Source organism: Eptesicus fuscus, chromosome 7 (genome assembly GCF_027574615.1).
Source record: "Eptesicus fuscus isolate TK198812 chromosome 7, DD_ASM_mEF_20220401, whole genome shotgun sequence".
Taxonomy (NCBI): Eukaryota; Metazoa; Chordata; class Mammalia; order Chiroptera; family Vespertilionidae; genus Eptesicus; species Eptesicus fuscus.
The window spans coordinates 84127661-84143705 of NC_072479.1; the positions used below are offsets into that span (position 1 = coordinate 84127661).

The 16045-nt window shown below is 38.9% G+C and overlaps 1 protein-coding gene across 1 annotated transcript in view; it reads left to right on the forward strand.

The window, feature by feature from the left end:
• The window catches only part of LRP6 (LDL receptor related protein 6), a 137972-nt gene that overhangs the window by 112077 nt on the left and 9850 nt on the right, over positions 1 to 16045 (forward strand). Inside the window, exons 16-19 of the mRNA XM_054719268.1 lie at positions 9342 to 9551; positions 12580 to 12705; positions 13219 to 13455; positions 14434 to 14544. Of these exons, the coding sequence (XP_054575243.1) occupies positions 9342 to 9551; positions 12580 to 12705; positions 13219 to 13455; positions 14434 to 14544 (684 nt within the window). The remainder of the gene's footprint in view (positions 1 to 9341; positions 9552 to 12579; positions 12706 to 13218; positions 13456 to 14433; positions 14545 to 16045) is intronic.

The following is a 16045-nucleotide window of genomic DNA, read 5'->3' on the forward strand; positions in this document are numbered from 1 at the left end:
GCTCTCCTGACATCCCCCTAGGGGTCCCAGAATGTGAGAGGGCACTCTGCAAAGTTGCTGTTGTACAGGGTGTAGAACAGAACGCAGTGTGCAGTAAACCAGATTTGGGGCCGACAGTGCCTTAGTAACAACATAACCCACGGCCAAAGGTGGAATTACGTGGCCCCATGAGCAATCGGGCTCCCTCCTCTCTGGTTCTGGTGTGCATCACCAGAGAACCACTGCTGCCAAGTCACTGTAGCTCGGCAGCTCCTGTGTTGAGTGTCTGCCCCCTGGTGGTCAGTGCATGTCATACCTACTGGACGATTGGACGGTACTTAGCCTTTTTTATATATACTTTCCTAGATTAATTTTTTGAACTATGGTTTCTAATCATCTCATTCCTGTGCTTAAAAAAAAAATCTTTAGGGTAGTCTCAGCCTGAAGGAAAAAAAGTCTAGTTGTACACTTAAGTTGGTACATACGCTCATCAGCATACTCAAATGATCTTTATATTCCTGGTGTTTTGCAACTAAATAAAATCATTTGTTTGTCTTTTTCATTTCTCTGCAGTCCTCTATCTACACTCATAGTTACTTCTTCTCCCCACAAATATTCTGTGTGGCCTTACAAGTGATCATAAAAATTAAATTAAAATGGTACACTATTTATGTCTATCAGAGTGGCAAAAATATGTTAAAGTTGATTATATCTAACATTGGCAAGAAAAGCAGAAAATACTTTCATGCACTTTGGTTGAAGTGGAAATTGGTAGAACCTTTTTGGAGGGCTATTTGCCAATAAATTTTCCTTTTAGATAGCTGCTTATGGAAATGCTGACCTAATTGTAAAGGGTATTTGATAATCATTATTTGTAATAGCCTATTACAGAGAAGTACATTCTACTATATCAAGTGTGTGGAGTATTGCAGTCATTCCAACAAATGAGGTAGATCGGTGTGTAGTGACATGGAAGAATGATTTTTATTTTTAGTATTATTATTTTTATTAAACTTCAGCAAAGGATATTTTTTCCATTGCTTTCAGATAGAATGGAAGGGAGGGAGGGAGGGAGGAAGTAAGAGAGAGAGGGAGAGAGGGACATCGATTGGTTGCTTCTTACACAAGCTCCATGGGGAGGGGGTGGCATGATCAAGCCTGCAACCGAGGTATGTGACCTTAGCTGGAATCAAACTTAAAAGACCCTTCAGTCTTCAGGCCGACATTCTAACCACTGAGCAAAATTGGCTAGGGCAGAAGAATGATTTTTAAAAATTAAGTTGTTGATTAAGATCTAATTTTGTTTAAAATTTAATTATATTTTTTCTATATTTATTGGTAAATTGCCTTCCAAAATATTTATATAATATATACATATTATAGACACACTGTACATATACTGTACATATACACACACACTATTAAGAAACATGGGTATATATGTTTGTATATTCCTTGAGAAATCCTATATAATAAAAGGGTAATATGCAAATTGACCCTAATGGCAGAACAACTGGGAACTACCGGTTGCTATGATGCGCACTGACCTCCAGGGGGAGGCCGGTGGGGCGATAAATTGGGGGTCTCCGTGATCGCCCCAAAGAGGGAGGCCCAGGCCACCCTGTGTGGGCGATTGATCGGGGGGCTCTGTGGAACTGGGGAGCCAGGGGTGTGTGGTGGTGGATGCGGGCAGCACTAGGCCAAGGCAGGTGTGGGCAGGGGGTGGGGCCGCGAGGCAGCCGGGGCCATGAGGCAGCTGGGGATGTAAGGGCCCCGGCAGCCGGGACTGCAAAGGCCTATTGTTGCACAAATTCTGTGCATCAGGCCTCTAGTATACAAATAAGTATACCTTGAGAAAAGTCTGAAAGATTAGCATACTAATATATTAAGAATATTTATTTTTGTATCATTTGAATTTTTTTATTATTTAAAGTATTACATATGTCTCCTTTTTCCCTGATTGACCCCCACCCCCCTCCTCTGGCCACTCCTACACCCCAGGACAAACCCCCACCACCCCAGTGTATGTGTCCATTGGTTATGCTTATATGCCTATATAAAAGTCCTTTGGTTGATCTCTAACACACACACAAACCCTCCCCTCCCCCCACCTTCTCTCTGAGGTTGGATGGTCTGTTCAGTGTTACCTTGTCTCTGGATCTGTTTTTGTTCATCAGTTTATGTTGTTCATTATATTCCACATATGAGTGAGATCATGTGATACTTATCTTTCTCTGACTGGCTTATTTCGCTTAGCATAATGCTCTCCAGTTCCATCCATGCTGTTAAAATGGTAAAAGTTCCTTCTTTTTAATAGTAGCATAGTATTCCATTGTGTAGATGTACCACAGGTTTTTAATCCACTCATCTGCTAATGGGCCCTTAGGCTGTTTCCAAATCTTAGCTATTGTAAATTGTGCTGCTATGAACTATCATTTGAATTTTTATGTTTGAATACATTTGTAAAATTTTTTTTAACTAAAAAAATATTCTGTCTTTTCAGGTTCAAATGCTTCTGTTTCATTTGCCTTCTATGATTTCAAACAATCATGTGTGCTCTTTTGCATGTGTGTGCATTTACCTAGCATAATCTATTCTTTCCCTCATCTGATCACCTATATCTCTTATATCAACTTTAATTTGTATATTGCTATTTATATCAATGTTTTAACTCTTTTACTAGCATTTCCTTTTCTCTAGTTCTCTTCATTTATGATGCTTATTTTTTGTTGTAAGAGTAACACATTCATTACAGTTTAGAAAATATTAAAAAAGGAAAAACCCATAAAATTATTATTTAACACTTTAATTAATTAACTTGCTTATTTTCTGTGAATTTTTCCCCACCCTTAATTATGAAATAGTTCCAGCATGGAGAAAGCACAGAGTTCCTACCATTCAACTTTATCAAATCTTAGTGTTCAGCCATATTTGCTTTTGAACCTCCCTTCCTCTTTCTCTCCCTTGAAATAAAACCTTAGAGAGAATTTTAAAGCCCTTGTGTGTGTCTCCCCAAATATTTTCTAAATAAAGAATTTCTAGAAATCAATAATAGGAAAATGAACAAAACCTATGAATAGCAATTCAGACAAGAAACATGAAGGACCAATAAATTAACCTCTATATCAAACAGGGAAATGAAATTTTATTAATAATGAAATATACTTCTAACTATTGGACTGGAGCTAATTTAGAAGTCTGATAATACCAAATACTGGAGTGGCAATTCTCATTATACTTTTGGTGAGGGTTTTAAATTGATGCAGTCACTTTGGAGAGCAATTTGGATATATCTATTCAAATTGAACCTATAGATACCAGATGACATAGCAATCCCACTACTGTGTTTAGGCCATAGAGACCTGTTCAGACATGTGCACAAAATATTTATTGCAATGCTACTTTTAATGGCCAAATATTGGAAATAGCAATACTAGAATTTTGACTGGGTTTGCTTTGGATTTATAAATCAATTTAGAGAGAATTATTTTCCTAATATATAAAAAGCCAGGGGCCATCACAACCGAAATAACTGAATGGAGGACCGAACACAGGCTGTGTCAGGTGACAAGGCTGGCAGGGGGGTTAGTGAGGGACAATCAAATGACTGAATAGCGGGCTGCGTGGGGTGACCAGGCTGGCAGGGGGGTTAGTGAGGGATGACCAAACGACTGAATAGTAGGCTGCATGGGACAACCTGGCCGGCAGGGGGGGCAGTTGGGGGCGACCAGGCTGGCAGGGGGCATTTGGGGGTGACCAGGCCGGCAGGAGGGGCAGTTGGGGGCGGCCAGGCCAGTGGGGGAGGAAGTTGGGGGTGACCAGGCTGGCAAAGGGGGGCAGTTAGGGGTGATCAGGCTGGCAGCGGCGGGGGGGGGGGGCAGTTAGGGGCAATCAGGCAGGCAGGCAGGTGAGCAGTTAGGAGCCAGCAGTCCTGGATTGTGAGAGGGATGTCCAACTGCTGGTTTAGGCCCGATCCTGGGATCGAGCCTAAACCGGCAGTTGGACATCCCCTGAGGGGTCCTGGATTGGAGATGGTGCAGGCTTGGCTGAGGGGACCCCCCCCCCCCTGTGCACTGGGCCTCTAGTCTTTATAATAATAGTCTTCCAACCCATGAACATTGTTATATCCCTCCATTCATTTGGAATTTTAATTTCTGTCAGTGTTTATTATTGTTTTCTGTGAAGAGGTCTTGCCCATCTTTCATTAGAATTACTTTTTGGAATCTGATGCTTTTGAATGCTAGTGATAAAGCGTATTCTAAATTTTTAAGATTTTATTTTCTGATTATAGCTGTAATATGCTAATACAGTCCATCTGTCCTTCTCAGTATATTGAGCTTGTTTCCAGACTCCTTGCTATAGCTAAAGGATTTCTATATTACAGAAACATTTGTCTACAAATAATGAGTTTTATTTCTTCTTTTCTAGTCTTTTTTTCCTTGTTGCCTTATACACTACTGGCTGGAATCCCCAATACAATGTTGATTGTAATAATAGAAGCCTTGTGATTTTTTGTTTTGTTTTGTTTACTTGATCTGGGGAAAAGCATTTAATACTTTGTGACTAGGTATTATGTTTGCTAAGGTTTTTCTGTAAATACTAGAGGCTCGGTGAATGAAATTCATGCACGGGGGAGTGTGTCCTTCAGCCCAGCCTGCACCCTCTCCAATCTGGGACCCCTCAAGGGATGTCCGACTGCCCGTTTAGGCCCGATCAGGTAGGATTGGGCCTAAACGGGCAGTCAGACATCCCTCTCACAATCCAGGACTGCTGGCTCCCAACTGCTTGCCTGCTTGCTTTCCTGATTGCTCCTAACCGCTTCTGCCTGCCAACCTGGTCCCCCCCTAACCACTCCCCTGCCAGCCTGATTGATGCCTAACCACTTCCCTGCCAGCCTGATTGCCCGTAACTGCCCTCCCCTACAGGCCTGGTCACCCCCAACTGCCCTTTCCTGCAGGCCCAGTTGCCCCCAACTTCCTCTGCCAGCCTGGTCACCCCTAACTGCCCTCCCCTGCAGGCTTGATCGCCCCCAACTGCCCTCCCTTGCAGGCCTGGTCCCTCCCAACTGCCCTCCCCTGCTGGCCATCTTGTCGCGGCCATCTTGTGTCCACATGGGGGAAGCCATCTTTGACCACATGGCAGCAGCCATCTTATGTGTTTGAGTGATGGTCAATTTGCATATTGCTCTTTTATTAGGTAGGATATATATATTTTAAAAAATCAGATTAAGAAAGTTCCCTTCTGTTTTTAGTTTGCTAAAATAAATCAAACTTGGCATGAAATAGTATCCTTTTTATATTTATATTGCTAGATTTGATATGCTAATGTTTTAAGATGTTTGCATCTGTGTTCATGAGAAAGATTGCCCTATAATTTTCCTTTCTTATGTACTTGGAGTTTTGCTGTCAAGGTTACATTGCCTCATAAAAATATTTTCCCTTTTTCTGTTTTTCTGAAAAAGGTTAGTGTAGTATTGGATCCTCCCTCCCCCCTCTTTATATAGTCATGGATAATTATATACTTTTTTATCATGGGGTCTTTTTCTACTTAATATTTTTTAAACATGTTTTTATTGATTTCAGAGAGTGGAAGAAAGAGGGAGAGAGAGATAGAAACATCAAAGATGAGAGAGAATTATTGATTAGCTGTCTACCACATACCCCCTAACTGTGGATCAAGCCTGAAACCCAGGCATGAGCTCTGACTGGGAATCAAGCTCTCACCTCGTGGCTCATGGATCAATGCTCAACCACTGAGCCATACCGGCCGGGCTCAACTTAATATTTTTAGTCTCCCACCGGACCTTTTGTACTGGATTGCACTTAGTACATGCTTTGTTTGTTGAATAAATAAGCATGTTTTTATATTCTCTTTTTCCTTGATTGTCCCCTTCAGTCCATTCTTTTCCACCAATTAATCATTTTTAATCACTCCTATTATTACTGTTTTAAATTTGTCATCAAAGTAATACATGTAAATATTTATGGGAATCAAATGATTTCACTTGGCTTATTACAGAAAAACAGGTCTGCTCTGTTCATTCCCACTCTCAGAGACATCCATTTTTAGTTATCTTAAAATAACTTGTTTAGAACTGCTATTTCTCAGTTTTTTAATTTTATACATTACAAGTTGACTGCCTTTGATGGAAGATAAAGATTTTGCTATCTTAAGCCATAGATTCCCCAAAATACACATATAAACTCGCCTCCCAGACTCCCAACATAGTTATATCATACTTAAGTTTATACTTAATTATTTGTTATTTATGGCTATTTTCCTCCCTGAAGTTAATTTTGTCTAATGTAAACATTGTTTCAATACATACAGATGCATCAAACAATCCATCTTTTTTTCTTTTGAATTGAAAGCATACTGCTGAACTTCTCCTTTTTTATTAAATATATATATGCATATATATATTTAAATATATTTTTATTGATTTCAGAGAGGAAGGGAGAGGGAGAGAAACATCAGTGATGAGAGGGAATCATTGATCAGCTGCCTCCTGCATGCCCTGACTGGGAATCGAACCGTGACCTCCTAGTTCATAGGTCAATGCCCAACCACTGAACCATGCCAGCTGGGCTGCTGAACTTCTTTATCATCTTGCTCCAACCCAAATTTGCTTGTTTTCTAGGGCAACCTCCTTTCATTATTATCCTGGGAATGTACTTGCCAGTCTTCTTGGTGCTGTACCTACTGTTTCCTGGACTCCATTTCTCTGGTTAATTCTTTTTTCTTGATAGAACACATCCTCTATAAGCTTCTTGAAAAGGGGTTTATAGGAGTTTAAAATTCTTGATATTATTTATCTGTTTTTTTCCCTATCACACTTAGTTGACAATTTGAATGTGTGTAGGATTCATGTTTCATATCTCTTTCCTCTCTGAATTTTGAAGGCAGAACTCCATTGTCTTTAAGCATCTCAGCCATTGGGAAGTTTTGTATCATTGTGATTCCTGACTTTACATGTGATCCTTTATTTTCCCTTTCAGAAGCTTTTACCCATTCTCGTTTTTGAGTGTTTTAGAACCTAATGATAATGTGCCTTTGTGTGATCCTGCTCTCCTCTTTTCTTTGTTTCTTTGTTTCTTTCACTGAACTGGTTACCAAGTGAATCCTTTCTGGAAACTTATACCATGAGTTCTGAAGAGTTTTTAAATGTGGTTTCTTTGTTTTTGTTTTTTTCTGTTTTCTCATTCTGGAAGTTTTATTAAAATGTGCCGTTTTGACTATAACTGTATTTTCCTTTCCTATTATCTATCTTTGTCTTTTTGTTCTGCTTTCGGGGGGAGTTTTTCAGATTTATCTTTCAACCCTCTTGTTGGATTTTTTAATTTCCAAGGGTTCTTTTTTGTTCTCTGTCTTCCCTCTTCTAAAAGCATTCTGTTCTTTAAGGGTTTTTGTTGCTGTTGATTTTTCTTCTACTCTTAATTGCGTCTTTTTCTGTAAGTTTCTTTGTTCTGTTTGTATTGGGCTTTGAGTATCTGGTGATTGTTAGTTGCTTGATTGTATTTAATAGTGAGGCACTAAAAATGCTTACTTTCACATTGCTGCTGCTTGTGAAGCAAGGATTCTTAGAGACCTGGCTGTTTTCTAATGGGACTCCTAGGTGACACCATCTAAAGTTCTTTTCTTTTGGATACCTCAGGTTTTTTGTTTGGTCATTGATGGTGGTGGTTTGTTTTTCCTATAGGGAAACCTTCTAGTCTTCTCTAGGAGGATAAAAACTTGATGCTGGTGTTTTTGGAATCTAGTGGGAGAAGGGTGTTGGAGAGAGTCCAGCCGATTATCAGTAAACTCTTAAGTAATTCCCCGGTAAAATCCTATGTATGGCACTACCTCTTTGTCTTTGCCTAGTATATTGAAGTCTAGTTTAACCTCTTTAGGAGGCCTATCTTCAGTCTTCTGCTAGACTCGCAGTGGTTCTCAACCTTTCTAATGCCGCGACCCTTTAATACAGTTCCTCATGTTGTGGTGACCCCCAGCCATAAAATTATTTTCGTTGCTACTTCATAACTGGAATTTTGCTACTGTTATGAATCATAACGTAAATATCCTCATGTAATACATGAGGAACTGTATTAAAGGGTCGCGGCATTAGAAAGGTTGAGAACCGCTGTGAGGAAGGGAGGAGATCCAGGAGCTGCCTTACTTCTTATACTTATTTCAGCTGGTATTCTTTCAGCCTCAGTCACATAACTCCTCCCTTTGCTCCATCCGAAAATCCCTGGCTCTTCTGGTGTGTGAGCTAGCTGATTTTGCTGTTGGCTTCACTAACTATAGGCATTTAGTTTTTCCTTGGATACTGCGTTATTATATCTGATTTGTCTGGTCTCCAACTTCTAAATTTTATGTCACTCTGCTCTTCTGTCCTATTTGTTTTTACGGGTTTATACCTTAATTTTGTTTACCACCATTTTAGTAGATTTGTAGGAGGGAGCATTGTTTTTAACCTACCATTGATCTGAATGTTGACTTAGGCAGTGCCTTTTCATCTGGGCTATCTCCTGACTTTTCTGTATTAAACTTTAGCTTTATGCTTGCCTCCTTGCTGGAACTTCCCCTGATATTTTCAAAGTATAAGCTGATGGCTTCTTGATTGAACTTCATCACTTAGTAAGCATGATAATATATTATAGAGCTATTTGAGAGACTTTTAGGAGGAAGAGGAAAAGAATGAGTATATATATTTTTTCTGTTTAAATGAGGGGGAAGCTATGGGATTTTAGCACATTGTGAAAGAACTTTCTCACAGTTCAGCAACAGAAATAGATTAATTCTACAGAGTCTAGATGACTCTGTGTCTGTAATGTTGTAGGAAGAATTCCTACTTTGAGCTGCAGCTTGAAACAGGTGACTTTCGAGTCAGTTGTTTTTCTGTGTTCTGAGTGGGGTGAGGGGGAAGTTCTTCACAGATGCCTCAGGTGTACTCCATGAGTGGGGAAGCCAAGAGCAAAGAGTTCTGGGCTCACCACCACTGCTTCATCCAGAGAAATGCCATTTTCATCTGTTTTTATATGTAAGAGCTTTTCATGAAATTTAATTTGAAAAATGGACTCAACTTTAAAAAACATCTGAAAACTGCTCTCTTCTTTTCTACATTTTTATGAATTAGGATATTTACTATGCATTGGACACTTACTTATTTGCTCTTGATTGCACTTGAATGTCTAGTCTGTTATCTATCTTCTTGTATGTATATATCTTTTCTTCTAAGAATGACTCTGAAGTTTTGTTGTAGAGAGTTTATATTTTCCTTTTCAGAATTTTTAGAATCTGATTATTTCAATAAATAATTGTTGAATGTAAGACTTAGCCCACATGAATTATTTCTGTTGAATGTTCTTTTTTCCAAGGTGCCAACCGGATAGTATTAGAAGACTCCAATATCTTGCAGCCCGTGGGACTGACTGTGTTTGAAAATTGGCTCTATTGGATTGATAAGCAGCAGCAAATGATTGAAAAAATTGACATGACAGGTCGAGAGGGTAGAACCAAAGTCCAGGCTCGAATAGCCCAGCTTAGTGACATTCATGCTGTAAAGGAGCTGAACCTTCAGGAATATAGTAAGTGCTGACGGTGTACTGCTCATTGTAGGATTTATGTGTAAGAAGTTAAGATAATATTAAGATGTTCTTTTGTGTCTTCTTACCGCTTTATCTTGAAGATTTCCATGTACTTTTAGTTTTGCCTTTTTTTAACATTTACTTATTTGTTTGCTTATTTATTTATTTTTAATCCTCAACCAAAGATATTTTTTCCATTGATTTTTAGATAGAGTGGAAGGAAGGGGGAGAAACAGAGAGGAACATCAGTGTGAGAGAGACACTTCGATTAGTTGCCTCTCCCACGTGCCCCAACTGGGGTCAGGGATCGAGCCTGCAGTCAAGGTACATGCCTTTCACCGGAATTGAACCCAGGATCCTTCATTCTGAGTGCAGATGCTCCAACCATTGAACAAACCGGCTAGGGCTGACTTTGTGCTTTTACAGCCTTATATTAAATTCATCTGGGAGCTTTTTAAATTAAACTTAATCTTTTCCTCCATAAAATAGAAATGGGGGAGTGGAATGGTCTTGCTCATTTTCAAAAATGTTCTCAGGTACAACAGACATTCTGCTTGTCATGCCCTTTCTTTCTCTCCTTCAACCCCTTTAAGAATACTGAAATAAAACATATATTTTATTCTCTATATACCCCATAGTTCAAACTAAAGCATAAGTTATGTTTATATAATGATGAATCTACCTAATAAAAGAGTAACATGCTAATTGACCATAACTTCACAACGCCCACCAGCCAATAGGAGTGAGTATGCAAATTAACCCAACAAAGATGGTGGGCTAATTTGCATATGCAGGAGCGGCCAGGATGGGGCAAGATGCTTTCATCATCACCATGGCGAAGACGCAGGCGTTCCGTACCACCCCAGCTGCTCAGGGCCTTTGGGCAGCGTGGGAAGGCAGAAAGGCGGCTTCAACCAGAGCGAAGGCGGTGCTGCAGCCAGGGGAATGAAGGCCCATTCTTGCACGAATCTTCATTCGTGCATCAGGCCACTAGTATGGTTATAATGGAATAACTTTATTCTTGAGCAAAAGCATACTAAAATCTTTAGGTAAACTTGGAATACTGTGCTTTAATAAGTGATTGGTTTTTTTCACTCTTGGATAAAGTTTTCAATTCTCAGCTTTAAAAAAGTAGCCATAAATATTCTTTTTATCTTACTGAAAACTTCAAAATGGCTGATCATCTTGGCCTATTTCCTTGTTAATAGGTGTCTGTAATAAAAAATACCTTTATAGCAATAATTACTATAGGTCTTACATGATTGTACTTTTGAGCTCTGGCCTGTGTGCTCAGTGTTTAGAGCATGGTTCAGCATACCGAACGGTATTGGGTTCAACCCCCCATCAAGGGCACGATGTGTCTCTCTCACTTTGATGTCTGTCTGTCTGTCTCTCTCTCTCTCTTGTCTGTCTCTCAAAATGAATGGGGAAAATATCCTTGGGTGAGATGAGAGAGAGAGAGAGAGAGAGAGAGAGAGAGAGAGAGAGAGAGAGAGAGAGAGAGAGAGAAAGAGAGAGAGAACTATTGAAATGCCTTCTCAGCACAATGCCTTTAAATCAAATTGGAATATGAAAGGAGAATAGAGGAATGAGAGCACCATTGCTTGTTCAAGTCCTCATTATTTTGTCACGGTTTGTGAACTTGGAAGTTAAGGTCAGAGGTATATGAGAATTAGAAAGTTACAATTGTTGCCATTCTATGTTATGATACGTAATCATGCAGAACATCTAATAGGAATAAGGTAGTAATGACACAGTGCCTAAGTTATTTATTCAGTTGATATAAGATCTCAATTGAGGTTTTCAGGATTTCCAGGGGGTGCGGTATCTTTTTTATAAATAATTGAACATTTAAATATGGTTTTATATTTGGAAAAACATTTTTTTCAAATGTCTAAGAACATTAAAGAGAATGAGATTTTTATCAAAAGTCCATAGAATAAAAGGTTGAGAAACACTGCCGTATAGTTTATTATCCTAATCTAATGACTGATGTCTGTTTTGGGACATTGGTGTTGTATAACATACTGCCATTGGTAGGTAGCCGATTCCCTCATGCTCATCAGCACTCACCAAAACAGGACTGATGTGTTAGTGAAAAGTCAGATAACAAAGGGGTGTCTACATCAGATGTTGGTATTCTGTGATGGCAAATGTCAGTTACTTTTAACACAAGCTAAGTAGAAAATTCATAGCAATGATTTCATTGAATACAGTCTGTCAGACAGACTTTGAATAGTTGCCAGATGGTGTACTTATTTCCTTTAACCCAAATATGAGGAAATTAAACATTTGTAACATTGCAGGTTATCGTTTTAAAAATTATAATTATTGATTTTAGAGAGAGAGAGGAAGGAAGAGGAGGAGCGAGAGAAACATGGATGTGAGAGAGAAGCAACAATCAGGCTGCCTCCTGCAGGCCCCCTACTGAGATTGGAGTCGAAACTCTGGCATGTGCCCTGACCGGTAATCAAACTTGCCACCTTTTGGTGTATGGGATGATGCTCAACCAACTGAGCCACTCCAGCCAGGGCACATTGCTGGTTATCTTTTGCAATTGACTAAACAAGTAATTTTGATTATTTCTGATTGGTTGAGTTCCATGTGAATTTAAGTTTTTCCGTGGATTCTTTATTAATATATACTTTTTTAGTAAAATCGTCTTCTTTTTTAGAAAGTTAGAATTTCTGAGTTAAAATCTATAGTTTAGAAGAGTTTTTATATAGTCTCATCATTCTTCCTACACCTTTTTTTAGTTTCAGTAATCAGCTTTTCTTAGTCACAAAATTAACATGAACTGTATCATTGCTTTGCTTAAAATACTTTAAAATATTTTATATATAAATTTGTAAAAACAGTGTCTTGTTGTCCTCATTTTCTTACAGATTGTTTAGGGATAGAGCAAGGAATTAATATGTGTGATAATAAAGTCCTTGGTAATTCATTAGTGATTGGTTTTTGACCTGGTTGTTCTCCCTTCCTTCCTCTCTTTCTTCCTTCCTTCTTTCCTTTTTTTTTTTTTTTGCAGGACAGCACCCTTGTGCTCAGGATAATGGTGGCTGTTCACATATTTGTCTTGTAAAAGGAGATGGTACTACAAGGTGCTCTTGCCCCATGCACTTGGTTCTGCTTCAAGATGAACTATCATGTGGAGGTAAATATGTTATCATTTTCCTGTGCAGGTCTAAATGCCAATTAACATGTTCTGTAACTTTAAGTTAATTCAAATGAAAGAGAAAGACTGTTGTCTACAGTGATAGAAATTTAAAAATAATCTGATTTCTAATGATAGGAAAATTATTACGTAACTGAGTTGATATAGCTATTAAACATTATGATTATAAACTGATATAAAAATGTAGCCCCCCACAAATCAGTGTTTTCTACCATAAAAACAACATAAAATATATATTTCTGTGAACAAAGATTAAAAGAGCTTATACACTCAAAAAAAAACCATTGAGAAGATGGTATTATAAGACTCTTTTATTCTAACTTTTCCAAGTTTTAAAAAAACAAACGTGTTGAGTAGCAACTGTGAAGCATTCTGCTTGGACTGCAAGAGATTGTATATGTTGGTTATTAAATGAGCTCCGCTCAGGTGTGTTACCGCTGCGTGACAATTATTTTGTTTTTGTCACTCCCCTCCCCCCCTCGTTCATTGAAGAACCCCCAACATGTTCTCCTCAGCAGTTTACTTGTTTCACGGGAGAAATTGATTGTATCCCTGTGGCTTGGCGGTGTGATGGGTTTACTGAATGTGAAGACCACAGTGATGAACTCAATTGTCCTGTATGCTCAGAGTCCCAGTTCCAGTGTGCCAGTGGACAGTGTATCGATGGTGCCCTCAGATGCAATGGAGATGCAAACTGCCAGGATAAATCAGACGAGAAGAACTGTGAAGGTATTTAAAAATTTTAAGACCTGGTTATATAGTCCTTTTTCCATTAAGTTGTTTGAAATTCAGAATGGAGTGTTGCTTTGGCTCAGTGGTAGATTTGGGATTTTCAAGTACATTTGACTTTATTATGTCTAAACATAGTTGAGTACTAATATATGGTGACAGGAAAAGATTTGATTTTGGGTAGTGAGCACATGATGCAATATACAGATCTTGTAACCAGAAACCCACACCTGAAAGCTGTATGTTCATGTTGACGAATGTCACCCCAATAAATGTAATAAAAATAAATACAGTAACGTTCCAAATTATTGTTTTAATTCACTTAATATGCATAAGATTTATACACATCAATAAGCTTAACAAACCCCTAACTGGTTTGGCTCAGTGGGTAGAGTGTCAGCCTGCAAACTGAAGGGTCCTGCTTTCCATTCCCGTCAAGGGCACATGCCTGGGTTGTAGGCTCGACCCCCAGTGTGGGACATGCAGGGTTCTCTGTCACGATCAATGATTCTCTGTAATCATTGATGTTTCTCTCTCTTTCTCCCTCTCCCTTCCTCTCTGAAACCAATAAAAATATATATTAAACCAAAAAAAAAAAAAAAAGCTTAACAGAGGAATGAGGCCAAAAGAACTTTAGTATATAAAAATAGTACTTGTTCCCAGCAAACTGAATTTGTGAATTTATTTATTTTTAACAGATATTTTGAAATTTTTTAGTGTCTAGAAGTGCATGTAGAAATATTTAATTCTTAACAGAATAATTAGTGAATGATGAAATTTAACATAAAAAATAAAATGGGAAATTTCCTGCTGGATTGCCTTTTCCCTCTCTCAAGAAAAATCCCCTGAGAATAATTTTTAAGATGTATCTAAAAGTCTAATTTGTTTTCATTTGCACCCACAAAGTACTTTTTGACTTGCTAGTATTTGGCTTCACAATATAGTAAAAATAAGAAAACTATTTGCCTTTTTTCCCAGTGCTTTGTTTAATTGATCAGTTCCGCTGTGCCAATGGTCAGTGCATTGGAAAACATAAGAAATGTGATCATAATGTGGATTGCAGTGACAAATCAGATGAACTGGATTGTTGTAAGTAGGACTAAAACCTGCATATTACTCTTAAGGGAGAATTTTAAAAATACATTTTCCTTTCCTTTATGTGTGAGTTTTACTTATAATCACTAGTTCCTTACTCAGAAACAACTATTAATGGTAATCATGTTTTGCTTTTAATAAGTCCTCAAAAGACAGCAGTTTTCTTATGCACAAAAATCTTCACAGAAACATTTAGTGTAAAGCATTAGAAAATAATAAATATTGTTTTGCTACAACTAAAGTTAAGAAATTCTGAAACAATTTACAGGCATACCATGGAGATATTGCGGGTTTGGATCCAGACCACTGCAATAAAGCGAATATTGCAATAAAATGAGTCAAACTAACTTTTTTGTTTACATTGCATATAAAAGTTTGTTTACACTATAATGTAGACTAAGTTCAATAGCATTATGTCTTAAAAAACAGTGTACATATCTTAATTTTAAAAGTTTATTGCTAAGAAAATGCTAACTATCATCTGATTTTGTTGGGAAAATGGCACTGATAGACTTTTATGTCACAGGGTTGCTACATACCTTCAATTTGTAAAAAAAACCACAATCTGTGAAGCATACTAAAACGAGATATGCTTGTAGATATGTGGAACTCAATCAGTAGTCTAAACTTAAGAGTTTCTGAACATTAGTCCATGTTTAACATCTCCCATTTTTTTCTTGATACAATTCCACCAGTATCTCAGTGATTTTAAAAGCTTCCTTTCCCTGTCCGGGTAGCTCAGTTGGTTAAAGTGTTGTCCTGATACGCCAAGGTTGTGGGTTCGATCCTGGTCAGGGTACAAACAAGAATCAACCAGTGAATGCGTAAGTAAGTGGAACAATGAAGCAATGTTTGTCTCCCCCCACTTGCCCTCTCAAATCAATTTTTTAAAAAAAGACAGTGCCCTGGCCAGTGTGGCTAAGTTGGTGTGGCATTGTCCCATGCACCATGAGGTTGCTGGGTTGGGCATGCCCAGGTTGCAGGTTTGATCCCTGGTAGGGGGCATGCAGAAGGCAGCTGATCGATGTTGCACTTTCACATTGATGTTTCTGTCTCTAAAAATCAATTTAAAAGTAATTTTTAAAAAGGACAGTAAAATTTTTTAAAAAAGAAGAGCTTGAGGACACTTGTGCCAACATATACTTACTAGAGACCCAGTGCATGAGATTCATGCACTCGGCAGGGGGGGCGGGGGTTCCTCAGCCCAGCCTGCGCACTCTTGCAGTCTGGGAGCCCTTGGGAGATGTCCGATGTACAGCTTAGGCCCGCTCCCCCTGGGGAGCGGGCCGGGAATGGGCCTAAGCCGTCCCTCGGACATCCTTAGCGCTGCTGCGGAGATGGGAGAGACTCCCGCCACCACTACTGCGCTCACCAGTGTGAGCCTGGCTTCTGGCTGAGCAGCACTCCCCCCGTGGGAGAACACTGACCACCAGGTGGCAGCTCCTGCATTGAGCATCTGCCCCCTGGTGGTCAGTGTGCATCATAGAGACTGGTC